The 20,879-nt window shown below is 42.4% G+C and overlaps 2 protein-coding genes across 5 annotated transcripts in view; one reads left to right on the top strand and one right to left on the bottom strand.

Moving 5' to 3' along the window:
* Positions 1 to 20,879, bottom strand: part of LOC136130536 (cyclic AMP-dependent transcription factor ATF-7) — an 86,425-nt gene that overhangs the window by 8,627 nt on the left and 56,919 nt on the right. Inside the window, exons 3-9 of one of the 4 annotated variants that reach the window (XM_065887001.1) lie at positions 14,297 to 14,393; positions 8,270 to 8,388; positions 5,041 to 5,178; positions 3,097 to 3,254; positions 1,736 to 1,835; positions 1,091 to 1,204; positions 357 to 509 (exon numbers count right to left, since the gene is read on the bottom strand). In XM_065887001.1, the coding sequence (XP_065743073.1) occupies positions 357 to 509; positions 1,091 to 1,204; positions 1,736 to 1,835; positions 3,097 to 3,254; positions 5,041 to 5,178; positions 8,270 to 8,388; positions 14,297 to 14,393 (879 nt within the window). Of the gene's footprint in view, positions 1 to 356; positions 510 to 1,090; positions 1,205 to 1,735; positions 1,836 to 3,096; positions 3,255 to 5,040; positions 5,179 to 8,236; positions 8,389 to 14,296; positions 14,394 to 20,879 lie in introns of those variants that run through there. The other 3 variants (XM_065887003.1, XM_065887005.1, XM_065887004.1) reach the window with 3 other exon arrangements.
* LOC136130663 (potassium voltage-gated channel subfamily E member 3-like) lies at positions 10,512 to 10,910 on the top strand. Its single transcript, XM_065887214.1, has one exon. The coding sequence runs from the start codon at positions 10,512 to 10,514 to the stop codon at positions 10,908 to 10,910; it is 399 nt and encodes a 132-aa protein (XP_065743286.1).

Raw genomic sequence — 20,879 nt, 5'->3', positions numbered from 1 at the left:
GAAGCCTCCTTTGGTGTACAAAGTGGTTTGAAGTGAGGTCCTGTCACATTTTAGAGGGTTCTGCAGATACAGCATTCACATTATAGAAATAACCAAAAAGCAGAAAACAAAAACTGAGACCTCCTGTGTGACAGTTCTGCATTATCCAGTCTGTTTGCATTTAGTACAACCCAAGGATGGATAAAGAATAGTGCATTTTGCTACTTTCAAACTGTCAACAAGAACCAAAGTGCAGGTAGATGCCCAGAATGCTGATATCCACTCTTCTTTCATTTTCTTGCTCCTTGAAAAACCAGGTATGACTTAAAGAGTAATGGTGACACAAACTGGTTCCCCCATCCAAGGGTCTAACTGACCTGTGGCTGGGCAGGGGATGGGGCGTCAGGGTGCTGGACGAGGATCTGGCTTTGCTCTGGACGGGCTGTCACCATGGTGCTGGCAGTCCCCACCACCATTCCACAGCCACCGTTGATTGAGGAGACTTGGTGGGTTAGGGTAGCTTTTAGTCTCTGTAGGAAAAGATAAGGAAAAATAGCTTGTCAAGGGTGAGATTCTATCAAGGGTGAGAAGAGTGGGCTTAGATTTTATTACTGATGTTACAGACAACTAAAATTCCCACACTGATTTTCCCTTAACAGAGGGATTAAAAGAAAATGACAGGGAGAGAGAATGCGCACATGATCCCTAAAATACCTACTCTGTCCCCTCACTATCACCCTGGGCACAGTTGGAGGGCGGGGGTTGCTGAAGCTACAGAGTCCAGATGAAAGCTCTCTCCTGGAACCTGGCCAGGGGCTGGCTATTACGCAGTTATTCACCTCCTGGCCAGCTCTCCTGCCCACTCATCCACCCCTCCATCTGTCACCCTGGAACTGAAACAGCAAGAGTTCCATTCCAAACAATCTGTGCTGCTTCTTTTCACTGCCATGGTCTATGTACCAGTCTCTAAAGGTGGAAGAGATAGGAGTCATGAATCAGGGTCTTTTCTTCTCCAGACCCCACAACTGGGTAGGTCTTTAGCTCTGCAAGCCCCAGAAGATACCACTTCTTTCAGAAGGGCCAGCGTTGCCCCGGGCTGGGATGTACTCACCATCTTGGCTTCTGATGGCATAGGGTGGCCAGAGGGAGAAATGGAACCACTGCTGTTAACTGGTGGGCCAGGGATACCAGGAATGTTGGGCACCATAGACACAGGTCTGGCCAGCTGGATCAAGAGAAGGAAGAAAAACCAGAAGGGAACATAATGCTATTAGTGGGGCAACAGCTTCCCCAAATGAAGTGCTTTTGAGATTGGCACATTAGGGCCTGTTCTATGCAACCTGCGCATAGGGCATGCAGAAACAGCCTGGGAAATACCATGCCCCATGGGGCACCACAGGATAGGGGACCTAATCCTCCAGTGCTATGACAATTTCTATGGGGAAGGCTGAGGCTGTATCTTGAGGAAAGTGGTGGGCAATTTGTGAGGTACTTAGTGCCAAGTGAAATCAACCAATCAGCAGGCTGGCAAAATCAATTCTTGGACCAGGAGCCAATTGTCCAGATGAGCCTTTGTCTAGTGTTCCCTAGCGCTGGATTGGCAGAGGTTAGTGAAGAGTACGGGCAGGCTGCCATGTTCAACTACTACAGATGAGAGCCCACGTTTCCCTGGGGCTCATGTGTGTCTATGAGCATTCAGGTGGAAGGGAGGGGTTAATGTCTTGGTAGGGTTGGCTGCCCCAACTTCAGAGCTCACCGATATAACAGAAGGCATCTGTACCGGAGGCCCTGGCAGCACAGGCATGGTCTGTCCGTTAGCAAGATGCATGACGAGAGGGAGGGAGCCAGTGGGAGACCTAGAGGAAATATGAAGAGAAATGCTCATAATACACACCCTTTTGCCAATGATCCTCCTCCTATAATTACAGCAGATTTCCCAGTCTTTTCTAGTAGCGTTGTAAAATCTTGGCACCCTCATGAAGGTGGATAAAGCAGGGAATGCTACTTACCTTACCTTATAGGTGGAGAGAAATCGCAAGATCTTTACACCTTGCAAATTAAATGCACCACTGAATTCAAGTGGGTGGGAAGCTAATCCTATTAAGAGTTTAGAACAATTAAATAAACATCCCTACCACTGGCGTGTATAAATTCTGTCTTGCCTTAGGCAACGAATACTTCAACCAAAGCTGCCATTTTGCAAAGCTGAATTATGTCATATGATAGCCAAATCTGAGGAAGTTCCTCCTGTTCCTTTCCACATTTTGCTCTACTCTGTCTAAGAAAGAAGCCATCCCTTTGTATTTTTCTTAGTGGGTCTAGAGAACAATAAACTTTAAGAGGCTGAAGCCAGACAACAACCTCTTAACCCATGGGTACCTGGGGACAGGATCTTAAGTCATCCCACTAGGAAATCTGTATGGGCCATGCTGGGAGTGAAGACAAAATTAGGAATAGCAAAGACCAAGAACCCTAACTGGGACTGAGGGGAACAACCAGACTTAAAAAGGATGACTTGGGCTTCCCTGGAGGCACAGTGGTTGAGAGTCCGCCTGCCAATGCAGGGCACACGGGTTCGTGCCCCGGTCCGGGAAGATCCCACATGCTGCAGAGCGGCTGGGCCCGTAAGCCATGGCCGCTGAGCCTGTGCGTCCAGAGCCTGTGCTCTGCAACGGGAGAGGCTGCAGCAGTGAGAGGCCCGCGTACAGCAAAAAAAAAAAAAAAAAAAAAAAAAAAAAGATGACTTAATGGGTTTCAGTGCCTCATTCAGTAGTGCCTCCATAAACATCCACATGATTGAAGCCAAGAACTAAATATATACTTCCCTGTGTGACCTCCACCACTATAATGAACTTCCTAAAGTTCTAAGGATTCTTCTTTTAGATCGAAGAAGTATTAAACCTCCAAATTAAGGCAGTACACCCCCAAATAAATTCTTGCTTGTCTACTAAAAAGGTAAAGAAGATTCTGTTTATGGGGTGAAAAATTTATGTTGAGAGACAATCTCAGTGACTTGTTTTCCTTGAGTATTCAGAAACAGTCTCTATTTAATCAAATAATTTCACACAGAGGAAAGACATCCAGGCTTCACTGTTTCTCCCTGCTCTCTTTACTTACCCCAGTTGCCTGTTGGATGGTGGAGCCTGTGTGATGACGGAGGTTGGGGAAGGAAGGGTTGGGTGAAGTGGATCATAGCCCAAGTGGAGAGGCAGGGAGCCAGGGCGTACGATGGTAGGTGTGGGCGTAGAGATCACAACAGGCTTTGGGGCAACATCCTGGGGAGAAGACACCAACAGATCACAAAATGCTTTAAGGGACTGCTTATAGGGAAATACATAGCTGGTAAAATCTAGTATAAATTTATTGGAAAGAGCACTTGGACTACTCATGTAAATCATGACCTGATTCCATCATGATCATGGACCCATACCTCACACCCATTCAGTAGGAATGCTGAGTTAAGACCTTTTGGCTATCTCCCTTTCAGGGATGATGGCTATATGAGTGAGATGACAGTTGGCAGATCACTTGAAATTTCTGTAGAAGCACTAGAGTACCATATAAATTCTAAGGAGTGTTATAATTTTTTTTGGCAGGGGACCATGCCGTGCAGCATGTGCGATCTTAGTTCCCCAACCAGGGATCTGCAGTGGAAGCGTGGAGTCTTAAACACTGGACCGTCCGGGAAGTCCCAGGAGTGTTATAATTTTTCATGATCTAGATACTCTCATTCTAAACTTGATGCTCAAGTGTCCACTGATCTCTAATGGGAAAAGACAGGTGTAAGACTGGTGATAAGGCAACCCAATTGGTCTTAACCCAACGTCTCCTATAGACCCCTTAAGAAAAGGGCTACGGAAGTTCGAATAATGATCATATTGTGATAAAACAAACTGCTTCCCATTGTTAAGTTGTAAGGACCTTAGACTGCCAGTGGCTACAGTGGCCCTGAAAACATCTCTAAACAGCCTCTAGGACCTGGCTGCTGATGAAAAGAGGAGGGGGGATACAGTTGTAATGTTTATGGAGAGGGTAGTTTTGAGATGTTAGCAAACCAGTTTTGGAGGGAGGTAAGATGAGGTACAGATGCTCTATCCACAGTGGATATTAAAATTAATAACCACTGGTAGCACAGTAGAGACTGGAAGGAGGTATGATGGGCCTTCTGAGGCTATGATGAAATTATCAAGGTATTGGTTACATAAGCTGTAAACTTTGTGAAAATTCAGTAAGCTGTATACTTACAATTTATGTGCTTTTCTGTATGTGTGTGATATTTCAATAAATTAAAAATACTTCACAAAAAGTTTCCTTTAAAAAAATAATAATCAGAATCCTGATAGATACTCCCTTTGAATCACTAGAAAACTTCCCTCTGGGAAGACTTTTTTTCTAAATTGTTTAATGTTCAATTTATGAATAATGTGATTTTTCTTTTCCACTTACCAATTGAAGTAGTACAACATACATAAAGTACGTTAATCTAAAGGATAAAATAAAACTAAATGATTTTCTATATATGTAACAAGTCTTGTTGATGGACATTTGGACTGCTTCCAGTTTTTTGACTATTACGAATACAACTGCTATGAACTTTCTTATATACTTCTTTTGGTGGACATATGCACTAATTTCTCTTCCATACAGACTTAGAAGTGGAGTTGCTGGGTCAGAGAATAGGTGTAATTTATATAAATCTTCTAAACAATTAACATTTATTTAAATATAATTGGGCTTCCCTGGTGGCGCAGTGGTTGACAGTCCACCTGCCGATGCAGGGGACACAGGTTCGTGCCCCGGTCCGGGAAGATCCCACATGCTGCGGAGCGGCTGGGCCTGTGAGCCATGGCCGCTGAGCCTGCGTGTCCGGAGCCCGTGCTCCGCAAAGGGAGAGGTCACAGCAGTGGGAGGCCCGCGTACCGCAAAAAAAAAAAAAAATATATATATATATATATATATATATACAATCAATCCTCCTGTATCACACAATATTTATACAACAAACGCATCAAAACTTCATCTATCAATTAACGTTTGAGATGACTCTTGGTAGAGTTTTACCTTCTCCCTGAGTGGTGGGGAGCAGGGGCTAGAGGCAGGACTGTCAGGTGGGGATGAGTCTACCTCCACTGGCTCTTCTTCTTTGATTTTGATGTCTGGTGTAGAAGGCAGAGACATGTCAAGGGGCCCAGAAGCAGCCTGTTAAAAGAGAGAAATGAGCATAGTTCAACCTCATGATTCCCTGCAAGTTAAAGCTACATCTTCCCAGTTAAAAGATGAGGGAATATACTTCTAAGAAGTTCAGTCCTTGGTCAAAGCACCAAACTGAAAGTCAAAGAAATGTGGAGCCCAGGTTTTATGTACAACTCTGGCTGAATCCTTTAACTTCTCAGGGCTTCTGTTTCCCTCCTATAAAATGAAGCTGTATCTGCCTCGCCACGGGTGAACACTTATAAAAATTCCGAAAGGGAAAAAAAAAAGCAACCGTAAAATGCTTATAAAGGCCCTGAAAGGAGAAAATAAAAAAAGATGTCATTTATCCATGCAAATACAATGACTATATTATTTTTCAGGAAAGCACGATTCCTGAATCCAGTGCCTTCCTATTCGCAACCAGCTCCATTGGCTACTAGCGAGCTGTGAACAATTGTTTCTGCCGATCAGAATGACTAGGTTACCCAATTATCAAAAGCAAACCAAATCAAACTGGCTATTAAAGTACTGTCAACAAGACAGGAAATATCTTTTCTGGGGAACTCCCCATGCTTGATGGTGTTCTCACCCCAAAATCTGGTGCTAGAGGCTAGAAGTTAGGGTTTTGGGATAACAAAGAAAGGAAAGGCTGGTCATTTCATCAGTGAAAGAAATTAGAACTTGGTTCTAGGAGCACGACTGGAGAAAACCAGAAGGGAAAGAGTACTTTTCTGGCAGTAGTGCAATCAACTCACAGAACTGTGGAGCCATAAGTGGCTTTGAAGAGAACAATAAACCATCTGAGATGACCCTGATACTGCGCCACAATAGGAGAGCTGGCACTGCAGTTCAGTTTCATGACAAAGTGCGTCCTTTGTTCTATTCTTCCCATATCCTAGGTTTCCTGATGAAAGAGGAGCTTGTTTTTAATTTATCCCTTGCTATCTTAATCACTAGAAATATTGGTATTTGAGCAAACTGAAGATAATCTAGTGTCTACTACATGGTAATGTAGTGGTAATGGTTCTTTCTCTCCAATCTGATAAGGATGAGCAACAGCAAAGATGGTTTCATTTCTGCCCTCATTTTTTCTACACAGATGTCAGGTCCAGTTGGGCTAATTCTCAGATCTCTGAAGTCAGAGGGCTGTAGGAAGGAGAGGCCTCTAAGTGAATACAATCACAAGTTTAAAATCTGCTAGAGGAATCTCCTAGAAAAGCTGTGGTTCAGAAAAGTTTGGGGCTCATTAAACACTCCTGGAGACAATTTTCCACTGAGCCTGTGCTTCTCATCAAGTAGACGCGAAGACCACCCCTGACCCAGCAGGGAGAAACACTGAGAGATGCCCAATAAGTAGAGGCCTAACTATGAATGGCTTCCTGTGTCAAGTGAGCTAAAATGGAAGTGGAAAAGACCTGGAGCCTTAAAAGGAGGTTAATTTTCTTGAATTTGCCTATAATGAGTTTGGTTTAAAATCCTTCACATCCTGGTGGAAACAATTTGACTGATTTCTTTGTTTGGGGGGAGGGAGAAATGACAGGGGGGATGAGGTAAGGAAACTGTAAAATAAAATTATACCACATAGGTTGAAGCAACTGATTGATGAGGGACCTGGGTCTCTGAAGAAAAAGAATGACAAGCAGACTGTGGCTAGTTCTGCTGTTTGAAAGAACTACAAATATATGCCACCGTTTCCCCACTTTCTTTTAGTTTGCGGGAGACACAGCGTGAAATGGAGATCACAGAAAAGCTACGGAACTTGGAAAGACCCCCAGTGATAAGAAAACTTCATTCTTATAATTTAAGATGGATGAAAAAATCATGCACAAACTCTCTTGATTTACCTGCTATCTCCCTCTTAAGAGGGAAAGAGCTCCTCCTGGAAATTTTTTCTTATGTCTTGGCTTTCCTATATTCTCATGGGATTCCATGCCTCACTGTACCACGCAATTATGGGAGGTACACGTGTTAATGTATATATGTTTTGAGATATACTGGAATTTTTTTCTGAATTATTATGGAACACAAACATGATTTTACGTAGTGACTAATAACCCAGAATTTTAATTCTAAAGTAGAGTAAACTTTGACCTTCTCAATTTCCTTTTTCCCAAAACCCCTTATTCCATGGGTATTATTTTTCTTTGACTCTGCTTCTTGAACTATTTCCTCTGATCTTCCACACTAAAGGATTCTCTAGGGATCTTGAATATAAAGGTTAAAATCAGAATCACAGCACCTCAGAATCTGAAGTGATTCCAATATTTTAATCCTCTCTACAATATCTATACTAAGTGGCCTACACATAATTGAGCACACTTTGTTATAGCTTCCTATCCTGGTCCTATTTCTACCCCTGGGGCACAGAGAATATTAAGTTTAACCCCTCTTTTACAGGAAAGCTCTTCAACTAGCAATGTTTGAAGACTGCAATTTTGTTCCAATAAAATTTCTTTTCCAAGCAAAATGTCCTCAGTTTCTTTAAATGTTCCCAAAGTGACCTAATTTCTAGTTCTTTCACCATCCTTGTTGATCTCCTTTGAAAGGCTTTAAGAACATCCTTCCTTAAGCTTAATGTCTTGAATATTACTAGAGAGCTGCTTGAAGGTAAGAGTGATATACACTGAAACAAAGAAGAGTTGAAATTCAATAAATGTTTATTGATTAGCTGATTGAATAAAACAGTCCAGGTGACAAGTGTGATTAGCTCAGAAAAGAGTGGGATTTAGCAAAAAAGATGTTATCTAACAAAATCTGAGTAATTTATAATCTTTTTTAACATCTTCAACATATTCAGAACAAAAATAATTAAAAAACAGATTACTGAAAATGCTCCACTGGAAGGGCAAGAAGACTGATTTTTGATGAAGACCCAACACTTGTGCTGATCCATCATCTGGACCACCTAAAGACCTGAATGGCTGACTAGGATCTGTGAGTACTATCTGGTTCTACAGAACCAAGCCCATAATTTTGTGCTTTAACCAATTAAGCTAATTAATTATTAATTTGCTTAATTATTAATTATCCCAGGACACAATGAAAGTTGCCTAGATCTGAACACTACCAGTTTTTCAGCAAAAGTCCCATCTCTTGCCTTTTTTTCATCGTCATCTGCAGCTTTCTTGAATTCATGTTCAAAGGAGCTAGCTAGTTCATTGAAGAGCCCCACCTCTTCACAGTTCTTCAGGAATCTAGTCGGAGTAGGAGTTTGATCTGTAGACATGAAAAGAAAAGGAACCTCTATTTTAGTTTTGACCTGAAATTAAAACTTGAGAGCACACAGAGAACACATTTTTATTCTTCTATTTGGAGTGAATCTCTGTGTTCAGGAAAATTGGCTTTAATTGAGCTCTAGTAAGTAAAGACTGGTGTTAGACCACTAGAGGGTGTCTGTGCTGTGTTGCCTCAAGGCCAGCAGAGGGAAGTCAGAACAATGTTTTTGTGTGACTATCTATGTAACCACCTTTCTCCCAGGGGCTGGTTTCAGCGCCCTCACCCTCAAACAAAACAAAACCGCCCACCCAGGTGGAGTCTGTGAAACCTCTAGATAGGAAAATCAAGTACAGTTAAGTGAGATTTTCTCTTTACACTTACTCCCTGCTAGGTCTGAAGTGAGTAGGTATACGCAGATGGACGTTAAAATCTGATGAGGAGAAGAAACTGAGGATCAGATGGTTGAGTCTACTTGCTAAAGCTACCAAGTAAGAAATGGTGCCTTGTCTTTCAGTTGTCACTGAGGTAAGGGTCTATTACCTTCTGAAGGCATTCCAGGCAAATCTAGGGTCTGGGGAACAAGACAGCAAGATCATGAGCTAGAAAAGGAAACTGCAAACAATAGAGCTCATTTCATAGAGACCTGGGCCTGAGAGCAAATTCGAGAAACCAGGATATTTGGATTTAGGTTTGCCAGCCAAAATATCCTCTCAGAGGCTGCACAAATCTTTCCTCAGCACAGTGCCTCTGCCCTGGGGAAGAGGAAGTCTCTTTGTAAGCCATGGGAACTTTTTAAGCGACCTGAATTTTAGATTAGAGCTTCTCTCTCCCCACCCAGTTTTTCTAGTTCTTCTCTCTTAGGTCAGTTGAATCTTGTTCCCTGGTCCTAACTCTATTATGATAGTTTTCCTTGACATACTAATCACCTCAGGGATTCATCTCATACTCCAAACCACTGAATTGAATGATAGGGATAGAACAATGTTTAAATGATATTTTAAGGAGTGAGACCTGGGGCTAAAATCGCTCCTTCTAGCATGATCAACTGGGAATAGTCCAGTGGGATTTTCCATGGAAACAACATAATTTTTTTTTTATTTAAACAAAACCTCTTCTGAATCAGAAGAATGTTTGGAAAAATTACCACTACCTCCCAAAATAGTTTTAAAAGGTTCTCTGGCAGCTTTGGTTGGCCAACGATAAAGCCACTTTCCCTCCATCTCTGGGTGAGTGGAGGTAATATTCCCTTATGCTTAGAGAGTACTTCAGGTAAGGGCACATGAAAAAGTCACGACTCAAGTGGAACAGGACGGGGCAGCTAAGGGCATGGCTATGGCAGAAGAGGGCCTTTTGGATCTCTGGTCTGAGGCTCATATAAACTTTTCCCATTCATGAACAAACAGCCAAACAGCCAGAAAATGTGTAAGAAAACCCTTAGCCTGCTCTGATGATTCCAAAGAAATCAACAGGTGTTTACTGAATACATTCTGTGTTTTGGTGCTATAAGCATACACTTGTGTGTATATTTGGGGGAGGGGGAGATAGGAGTATAGGAGTCTGGGCCAAATATAAGACACGGTTCTTGCCATAGAGAACTAAGAGTATGTTTTTTAGTTGAGGAAATCAATTTATATATATAGTATCATAGTATACAAAAAAATAGGTGCCATGTACAGTAGAGAAAAAAATTGTTATAGAAACTAAATAAAGACAAATTAATGACAGCAGTTAGGAAAGGTTTCAAGAAGCGGGACTTGAGCTGGGCCTCTAAAGAATGGCTTCAGATGGTAGAGAAGAGAGGAGATTAGGAAGATAAGAGGAGTAAGTCAGGTGAAGGCACAGAGAGAGGCAGGGTATGGGCACCAATATATAGATGAGGAGAAAAACGTATGTCTATGTCAACTTACATCCCATGTTAGGGATGTAAGTTGCATCTAAAGTTGGGTGGGGCGCATAGTGGAGGGGGCGCAGGAGGTGCTGACCGCAGGCTCCGAGCAGAGGGGCTGGTGGAGTGCCTTGGGGTGCAGTGTGGGGCACCCACGAGCCCAGGACGAGGTGTCAATGAACAGACGGCGCCCCCAGGAGCCTTGCCGACCGGCAGGACTACAGAATGGTACCCCTAAATGGAGAGAGTTAGGGTTGATCAGAGAGGACGAGAGACAAGGAAGGCTTCTGAAGGAGAGCATCCTCCGATTCTTCCCCCACCTGAATCCCTGTTGCTATGGAGACCACCACATGGGACTGAGACCTGGTATGAGAGCCTGCACGCTGTGCTGAAGGCTCTAAATGCCACTCTTCACAGCAACTTGCTCTGCTGGCCAGGGTCAGACAACCTGACTGAGGAGAGGCAGGCCACCCTACCTGGCCGCGATGACAACTCCTACAGGTACATTCTCTTCATCATGTTCCTATTTGCTGCCACTGTGGGCAGCCTCATCCTGGGATACACCCGCTCCCGCCAAGTGGATAAGCACAGTGACCCCTATCATGTATACATCAAGAACCAGGTGTCTATGCTCTGATGCTAAGAGCCCGGGGATGGCGGAAAATCAAGATTCCTGAGGATTATCTTGTGGGGCCCCCAGAACTCAGCTATGTGTTACATCAGGCCTCAGAGTCCTAGTCTGTAAGATCAACAAGGAACAGTGCTAAGGGAGGTCATTTCTGGGGTAGGAGGAGAGGATCTGGCAGAACTAGGCCTTGTTGATAAGGATTTTTTTCCAGCAAAATGACTTTACAGACAGTGGGAGCCCTATGAACAAATATATAAAAGTGGCACGAACTCCCTGGCGGTCCAGTGGTTAGGACTCTGCACTCTCACTGCCAAGGGCCTGGGTTCAATCCCTGGTTGGGGAACTGAAATCCCACAAGCCATGCAGTGTGGCCAAAAAAAAAAAAAAAAAAAATATATATATATATATATATATATAAAAGTGGCAACAGATGATGACAAATGAGTGTTCTAGTGGCTGTAGTGTTGGGGGCTAGGGGTTAGAGGAAGTTGTAGCAGAGGGAAATGAGACAGAAAAATGCCCTGAGGACACATTTTTTGATGTGTTATCTTCAATAACCTGAGAAACAGCGATGATTATCCCGTAACACAGACAGGAAATCTAAGTTATGTTACTTACTTATATTTTTTCACATTTTATGATTTTCAGCCCATTTAACATTTGTGATTTTTACTCCCTGTGAAGGAAGCAGAGCAAGTGCCATTCTGCCCATTTGGGCCAAAGCAGTGCCATGACTGGAACCCAGGTTCTCTGGTCTCCTTGCCTAGTGCTTTGCAAAACTCTGTGCTACCTAGGAGTGGATCTAGGCCTGAAACTTATATAATTCTGGGGGGCCCTCCTTAAGAAAAAGAATTTTAAAATATCTTATTTTTGCAAGTACTACAAAAACATATCACCATGTTAATACATTGTTAGGGCCCCTCCTAAGATCTTAAGGAGGAACCATGTGAGTACAGGGCCCTGACTGTTAAGCCTCATTAGCTCCATGGTTCCTGTGCCCCTCCAGCCATGTCCCAGTGCCCTTCCCAGCCCCATCTCCAGTCCTGGGGACTTCACTATCTCTAAGGCAGCCTCTAACATTTTGAATGAATTCTGTGAGAAATTTTCTGATATCAAGTTGAAATCTACTTCTAGAAGATTATTATCACACCTAGAAGATTATCATATTAAAAGAGGCAGGTACCTGATTCAGTGGAAAGAGAACCAGCCCTGATTCTACTACCAGTGTGGTGTATAAACTGGCTAGACACTTAAAAATAAATAAAATAAAGTTGGGTGGACACCATGGGGCTAGGTTATAGAAAGCCTGAAAAGCCAAATATAAATAGCCTTAAAGTAAGAGAAAACAGGAAGATAATGGCAGATTTTGAGCAGAGAAGAATTTCAGGAAGTCTGGCTTTTTGACAGAATAAAAGGTGGATTAGAATGAGAGACGAGTCAAGGAGGCCAGCTAGGAGACTATGGAGGAATTCAAGCACAGTGACAGTGGATGGCAGGAAAAACAGAAAAGAACAGAACAGTCAGAATTTGAAGAAAGAATAAAACAACTCAAGATTTTGATAGTACTGCTATCAGTGAATAACAAAGGAGAGGAATTGGTTTAGGGCAGGGGTCCCCAACCTGTGGGCGGGCCGTTACCAGTTCGCAGCCTGTTAGGAGCTGGGCCGCACAGCAGGAGGTGAGCGGCAGGTGAGCCGAGCAAAGCTTTATCTGCTGCCCCCCATCGCTCCCATCACCCCCTGAACCCTACCCCTACCCCCCCACTCCCACCCTGCCCGCGGTCCTAGGAAAAACTGTCTTCCATGAAACCGGTTCCTGGTGCCAAAAAGGTTGGGGACCGTTGGTTTAGGGGACAAGGAGTTCCCTAATTGACAGCCATTGACATGAAGATTTGAATGACAGAAAGACAGCCAAGTAAGTGTTCAATAAGGTGTTGAAATACATGTGAGATAACCAGGTCTTAATTTAGAGATACGAGAATCACCAGACTAGATAGGATAGCTGAAGTATGCAATGGGGCGAACACTCCAAAACAGAATGCGAAGAATAACAGGAAAACATTTTATCTCCTTGGGATTGTCCTGTATCAATTTCTCTCCCCACTGCTGGAGGGCGGCATAGGCCTTTCCAGGCATTTGGAATAACCTCTCCAACTTGATAACTTTGACCCAAATTTAACTCTTTCATAAACTTCTCCAGTCAATTTCACTTAATAATAATTCTTAGTATTGATATTGTTTGTATTATTCACTTATACTTGACTACAAATACTAAAAATTTTTTTCATATATACATGCCCTGACAATAAACTTAAGTATGTGTTGCCTACATATATGTTTACGTCCTCTCCACTCTTTCCAAGGACCTCCCCCAGGCTTTTTTAAGGATCATCAATGACAATGTCCCCAACTCAAGCAAAGTGCCTGGTGCAAACAGTAGATACTCAACAAATCCTTGCTGAATTAATAAGGAACAGGAGATCTGTAGTGCAAGCCTCTTTCTTCATGTACAGAAGTATGGTAGGAGGTCCTCTCTTTCCTTCTCTGTGTCTCAGGCAGCATTTTGGCTAGTAGTACTTAGAGAAATTGTGCCTTACCTGAGTTATTAACTGATATAATAATCACCAACTAAATCCCCCATTGGTTAAACATTGGGGTAAGCTTGCTTTAACTCAGGTTAAATCAGAACCTCTCATGGTATCAAAAGAAAAAGCCCATTTTGGTTTGTCTGTTTGTCTAGCTGAAAATGGCACAACAGAGCTGCTGCACGGTTTGAGAGCAGTTGCTGAGAATGCTCCCTTGAGAATGGCATAGGTAAGCAAAACAATATCCAAAAAAACCAGTGAGAGGTTCCAGGTCACCCAAATCGGCCTAGAAAAGTCCCACTGACTAAGTGTCTTGTTTGTCCTCAATGGTGTCTGGGTTCATAAAGGGAAGTTGAATTTACAAACTGACAATCTGCCTACAGGGGGTGGGGGGAAGACGACACTGACACCCAGTGGAAGAGAAGTAGCCAGGCTAGGTCGGCTCTCTTGCTTTCTTTTGTTCACCCCTTCACTGTGGGTAGGGAGAAATGTCAAAGGCGTCTTTTGTCTGTAAATCTTCCAAAGTCCTAATAAAAAGAAGGCAAGGAGGGAACAGACTGAAAGAAAGCTACAACAAAACCTCAACACACCCACCTCGAAAACCACAGAACCCAATCGTATTAAAAACTGAGAGTGGAGGACACAATAGAAACTTGGGAGCTTTTAGTGTTCCTCTTTCCTGATTAAATGCAGATCACATAAGGGCTCTTAATGGGAGAAGGGGAGTACAGCTCCCAGTACATCTGGTCCCTGGTATTAATCTTAACTGTCTGGTGATATCAAGGCACATGGCTTCTGGGGCAGCAAATACCTGCAATGATGACTGAGTCAGTTCGGGCTGGGCCAAATTTCAATGTCATCTCATGCTTGTGTTTATGAACTGCCAGGTGGTCCTCGTTTGTAAATCTCTGAAACGAAACAGAAACAGAGATGTGAAAAAAAAATAAGCCATTCAGTGCCTTTTCAAAATGTCCTACCAAACATCCTGCAACAAGGTTGGTCCTTGGAAAGAGGGACTGGAGAAGGAATAGAAAGGAGGAAAAAATGGAAATGATGGAAAAGGAGAGAAGATGGATTAAAAAGGAGAAAATAGGGAAGGAGAAAACAAAGCACTAGAAATCTTGGAGGAGAGGGTAAGGGGAAGACCATAGCACCAACTGCTCTGTAATATCAGGTCCAAACTAGAGAAATGGACAGATTGTTGGTGAAGTGGGATCCAGGAAGGAGGTTCCAAATGAAAAAAACATTAAGGCAAACTCGTAGCAAACAAGGGGAAAATAATTTTTAATAAAAATAATAAAGAGGAGAAGGGAAAGGCTGGGTACTAGCTGGTCATCAGAAAAATAGGAAATTCAGAATGAAGTTCTCCACAGTGGGGCTGAATTGGACTGTTTATGAGCGGGCTAACAGGGAGATAAATTATGCAGGATTAGGAGAACAATTTAACTTCCTGGCCCCCACAGTGCTGCAGCAGGCGTCTGCCCAGATCTTTGGCTCAGGGTTTTAATGAGCCAGGATGGAGCTGTAGAGGACAGAGGCCCAACAGCCAGCAGTAATGGCACACACCAGCCCCATTGGCCAAATGCTGTCTCCCTTAATCGGGCAGGCCGCCTCGGCTCCATCAGCCATAAAGGGGCCAGTGCAATGTTGTTGGCTATATAATGGTAGAATAAAAATGCAAGCAAAAAATTTTTTTTGGGTAGGGAGAAGCCTGTGGCCAGGATGAGGGAAGGGAAAAAGGAGATGGTATAGAGATTTTATTTATTTAAGGGTTTGGGTGAAAGGACAATGAAAATGTGAGGCTAGGTCTGCTTCAGTTTATGACTAAGTAAGACAGTGTTACTGGACAATAATTTATGCTCCCACCCCTTCTTCAGAAGGGGGAGGTGAAGGGAACAGATGAACAGCAGTAATTCAGAACAATGATACACTCAAAATTTCCTCTGAGGCTGGCTGGCTAGTTCCTTCATTAAAACATGCCTGCAACACAGTAACAGCTTGGATGCTGCAGTTTTCCACAGCTCTTTCACCAGCCAGGCTCCAAAACATGGTGCTATTTGTCTTTTTGTTTCTAAAAATAATGATTGGTTAGTCCTCTCTTTTCACTTTCCTCGTTAGATAGATACACACTTCCCACCAAAACTACCTTTAGCCCTCTATCCACAGCTCTTCCTGACTGCAAACCAGACAGGAGTTGGCCCCATCCTAGCACCTATCCAGTCAAGAAAGCATCACTGAACTGTTTAAATTCCTTTATTTTATCTATAAGTAGCTTTTCCCAAATTTGCTCTGAGCCCTATCATAACTAAAGCCAGCTTAAGACCTAAAATCCTTCCAGGCTAGGCCTATAGGCCTGAAGGGTGAAGGAAAATTTCAATTAAAATATGAAGAATCAAGAAGTACAACAGTCAAAAGAACACTGCCTTAGTGGTTTCCAATAGATCTAGGACAAAACCGAATAAAGTGTGGGGATATTTAGCCAAGAACTTTAGTTTTCTCTATCGCTGGTGAACCGTAGATATCAACTTTGTCAGTCACAGATTTTTCCTAATGAAAGAAGGGTGGGGGTGGGAAAGGGGGGGAACAGTCTGTTAACCATGGGTATATTTCTAGGTTAAACAAGTCACCGTGGAGGGTCTGGGATTGCCGGGTACTCAGTAAAAGGAGATGAGCAGAACTAGTCTAAAAAGGAGGAAAAAACCATCATTTCACAAGGATAGGAAGAATAGTGGATAAGACGGGTGTACATTTTCAAAATGTAATAGTAATAACCATCTTTTTTCAAAAATACATTTATAAGTAACTTCAAGGAAATTTCCTGTAGGTAGCTTTAAAAAATTGGCACAATGTTCCAGAATACAGAAGAATGACTTTCATGCAAAAAAGTCCTTTTCTACTATTGGAAATACAGCTTATCCAAAACTGCTTGGAAGACGATTTTATTTTATTTTAGAATTTATTTTATTTTATTTATTCATTTTTGTTGGCTGCGTTGGGTCTTTGTTGCTGCGCGTGGGCTTTCTCTCTAGTTGCGTGAGCGGGGGCTACTCATTGCAGTGGCTTCTCTTGTGGAGCACGGGCTCTAGGAGCACGGGCTTCAGTAGTTGTGGCACGCCAGCTCAGTAGTTGTGGTGCACGGGCTTAGTTGCTCCACGGGCATGTGGGATCTTCCCTGACCAGGGCTCGAACCTGTGTCCCCTGCATTGGCAGGTGAATACTTAACCACTGCGCCACCAAGGAAGTCCCTTGGAGAAAGATTTTAAACCTCCAGGTTTCGCTCTCGTTAGGACTGTTTAATATTTTAAAAGGCAACTCCGCTTCTTGTTACAACTTCTCTGCACAGTCCTGACTTGCTTGTCCTCTAGTTCTCTGCTGCATACCCCCCACTCCCTTCTACACCGCCCTATTCCCCTTTGAGCTCTTTATTTTTTCCAAATCAAAAGCTGGGATATGAAGAGGACTGAAGGTGACTGAAGGGATCTCCCACCTATCAGCATCTCAGAGGGTTTTGATAACTGTGAAGTGGGTAGAAAAAAAAAAATCACGTCTTTATTTTCACTAAACTCTAACTGAAATTTAGCATTCCTAATTCATAATAGAAATTGCACACATTTTCATATCACATTATAGTTATTGTAGATATCTCAAAATAATAGCCTTTATACTCATCACTACTTCAAAATTATGATAGTCACTAGACCTACCACTAGAACTTATAGACAGCATTATGCTTAAAAAAGCACATGTTACATTATCAAATATTTTAAAAACATTTTTAATAACTATATATCAAAATAATTGCTTCCTTTATAATCCTATGTCTTTTATTTTATTGATTTAAAAATATTATTCTGGGGGCTTCCCTGGTGGCGCAGTGGTTGAGAGTCCGCCTGCCGATGCAGGGGACACGGGTTCGTGCCCCGGTCCAGGAAGATCCCACATGCCACGCAGCGGCTGGGCCCGTGGGCCGTGGCTGCTGGGCCTGCGCGTCTGGAGCCTGTGCTCCGCGGCGGGAGAGGCCACAACAGTGAGAGGCCCATGTACCGCAAAAAAAAAAAAAAAAAAAAAAAAAAAAAATTAAAAATATTATTCTGAGAAGGGGTTCATAGGCCTCACCAAACTGCCATTGGGGGTTATGACACCACAAAAATTAAGAATCCCTCCTGACTAAATCAGGTAGTATGCTTCAGAGGATGAGCCAAAAGGGCAGAATTTTAAGAAGCAGGGCACTGGCCTGGTCTCGGCTCTGGTCATCTCTCCCTGCTATTTCTAACACAGTTCTTGTATGCCCAGAGTAGGAGGGAGAGAATAAAAGTTTACTGAAGTTTTTTTTTTTTTTAAATCAAAGTGAATGTCACTCTGGCTATGATTTTCATTGTTCCTTATATTCTCTCTCGTTTTAAGAGTTAACTCAAGAATTCTCTAGATCAATCTTGAACCACATGCTTAGGAAACCATACCTCTAAAAGCAATTTCTCAATTAAAACATCTAAAATTATTAAGTGATAAAAATTTGACCTTATTAAAAAATAGATTAGGGGCTCCCAAAAGGATTTCCTTTTTGAATTACTGCCCATTTAAAAATCTAGCTCTCCCACTTGTTAATACCCTTCGTGGGTCTTCCTTTGTTCTTTGCTCTTACCTATGACTAAGGTTATGGCAAAGAGCCACTCAATTTAGGGAACATTCACTGTGGTTGTAGGGTAAATAATGATAATTATCAATAAACATGTAGATATTCACCATCTCCAAGAAAACTGAGGGCTGATATTATTCAAAATGGGGGCTAAAGAATTTGAGTTACAGTGGATCAGGAAGGCATTTTATATGCCTTGGGAGAAGATTTGAATAGCAACACAATAAAGTTTAGAGTCTTATTAGCGCAAGTAAGTGAATCAGGACAGCTTCTTGGCATAAATGGGAGAGGGAAAGTATTATGTGCTAATTTGTACCCTATCTTTAGACCAAGATGATTTAGATTTGCCCTATCCAATACGGCAGCCACTAGCCGCGTGTGGCTACTGAGCGCTTGAAATGTAGCTAGTCTAAACTGAGATGTACTGTACTAAGTCAAAGATTTAGTACAAAAAAAGAAAAAGAGAATGTAAAATATCTCATTAATTTTATTTTCATTATATGCTGAAATGACAATATTTTGAATACGCTGGGTCAAATAAAATATATTATTAAAATTAATGTCACTTGTTTATTTTTGATTTTTAATGTTTCTACTAGAAAATTTAAAATTAGATACGTAGCTTGCATTTCGTGATTTGCAATACATTTCTTTTGGACAGCTCCGACCTAGATAACATGCTCAAAGATCTAATGGGAATTTTAATCATGTGCCAAACTTGATTCTTTTTTTTTTTTAATTTATTTTTTTGGCCATGCCACGTGGCTTGTGGGATCTTAGTTCCCCAACCAGGGATTGAACCCAGGCCTTCAGCAGTGAAAGTGTGGAGTCCTAACCACTGGACCGCCACGGAATTCCCCAAACTTGATTTTTTCCCCACAAACACAGTTTTTCTAAATACAGCTTATACTATATGGCAGTGGTTCTCAACAAGGGGCAACTCTGCCCCCGACATTTGGCAATATTTGGAGAAATATTTGCTTGTCACAACCTGGGGGATGTTACCGAACTCTAGAGGGTTGAGGCCTGGGATGCTGATATATATCCTATAGTGCACTGGCCAGCTCTCCAAAACAAAAAATTATCTGACCCAAAATGTCATTTGTGTCTCTGCTGAGAAACCCTGCTACAAGATAACAGGGAAAGAAAGAAACAAACAAACCAAAAAAAGGGCTGTTTTTTAGTTTCTCTTGCCAAACTGCCAACACATGTTTTTGGATCTGAAACTTGGAAGGAAAAAAACAGGCAGAAAACTCCCAACCTCATTTCATAAAATGGCTGATGTACTACTGATCTGCAAATACCTAGGATAGGGAAATTAGGAAGATGGAGACAGAAGGTACTGTATGTAATTGGGAGAAAAGACTAAATGGAATTCTAATGCACTGCCTTGTTAGTAGCAAGGAGATAACAGAAAAGGCAAATCAAAACAATTTTGGTTACTTCTGAATTTTACTCCCCAGTGGAGGAAAAAAAAAATCAAGAAAGGAAATTTTCTTAGTTTAAGAAATGTTAAGAAGCATAAAATGGAATATCAGGACTATGAGGAAGTCAATCTGAAAAGTGGTATTAGTATTAGGATGGGCAGTGAAAGTACAGTTTTGATAAAAAGTTTCCATTTCTAGGAAGTTTCATTCTCACCCATCCTGCTGTGATGAGAAACTGGAACCCTGGGACTTCCCTGGTGGTGCAGTGGTTAAGAGTCTGCCTGCCAATGCAGGGGACACAGGTTCGATCCTTGGTCCAGGAAGATCCCACATGCCGCAGAGCAACTAAGCCTGTGCGCCACAACTTCTGAGGCTGTGCTCTAGAGCCCGCAGGTTGCAACTACTGAGCCAGTGCACCACAACTACTGAAGTCCACGTGCCTAGAGCCCGTGCTCACAAGAGATGCCACCGCAATGAGAAGCACACACACCGCAATGAAGAGTAGCCCCCGCTCGCCACAACCAGAGAGAAAAGTCCGCGCGCGGCAATGAAGACCCAACGCAGCCAAAATAAATAATAAATTAATGAAAAAAAGAAAAGAAACTGGAATCCTACCTACTAGCAAACTGACAAAATAAGCAGAGCCAAGTAAAGTTAGGAATGGCTTGAAGAACAAGCATGGTGTGAACTGGAAATCAGGAATACATGTCAATGAATGAAGCCTTAAATTAAAAAAAAAATTTTTTTTATTTATTTATTTTTGGCTGTGTTGGGTCTTCGTTGCTGTGTACAGGCTTTCTCTAGTTGTGGCAAGCGGGGGCTACTCTTCGTGCCGTGCGCGGGCTTCTCTCACCGCAGTGGTTTCTCTTGTTGCGGAGCACGGGCTCGAGGCGTGAGGGCTTCAGTAGTTGTGGCACGAGGGCTCAGTAGTTGTGGCTCATGGGCTCTAGAGCGCAGGCTCAGTAGTTGTGCTGCACAGGCTTAGTTGCTCTGCGGCATGTGTGATCTTCCCGGACCAGGGCTCGAACCCATGTCCCTTGCATTGGCAGGTGGATTCTTAACCACTGCACCACCAGGGAAGTCCCTGAAGCCTTAAATTTTTTAATTTTTAAAAAGTTGATGTATAATGTATACAAACTGTAAAAAATCTCAAGTATACAGCTCAATGAATTTTTATATAAGTACATGCTGGTGTAATTACAACCCAGATCGAGAGATGAAATATTTCGGGCACCCCAGAAGGCCCCCTCATACCCCACTTTTCTTAAGCTTTTAAATGAAATAATTATATAAAACACTTAGTACCTGGCATACAGCATGTATTCAGTTAG

The sequence above is a fragment of the Phocoena phocoena genome, chromosome 11 (genome assembly GCF_963924675.1).
Source record: "Phocoena phocoena chromosome 11, mPhoPho1.1, whole genome shotgun sequence".
Classification (NCBI taxonomy): domain Eukaryota; kingdom Metazoa; phylum Chordata; class Mammalia; order Artiodactyla; family Phocoenidae; genus Phocoena; species Phocoena phocoena.
Note: the sequence above shows the minus strand (reverse complement) of the source record. Positions and strands in the feature narration are given on the sequence as shown.

Coding starts and splice junctions, on each gene's coding strand:
- LOC136130663 (XM_065887214.1), top strand. CDS start 10,512: ATGGAGAGAGTTAGGGTTGATCAGAGAGGACGAGAGACAAGGAAGGCT.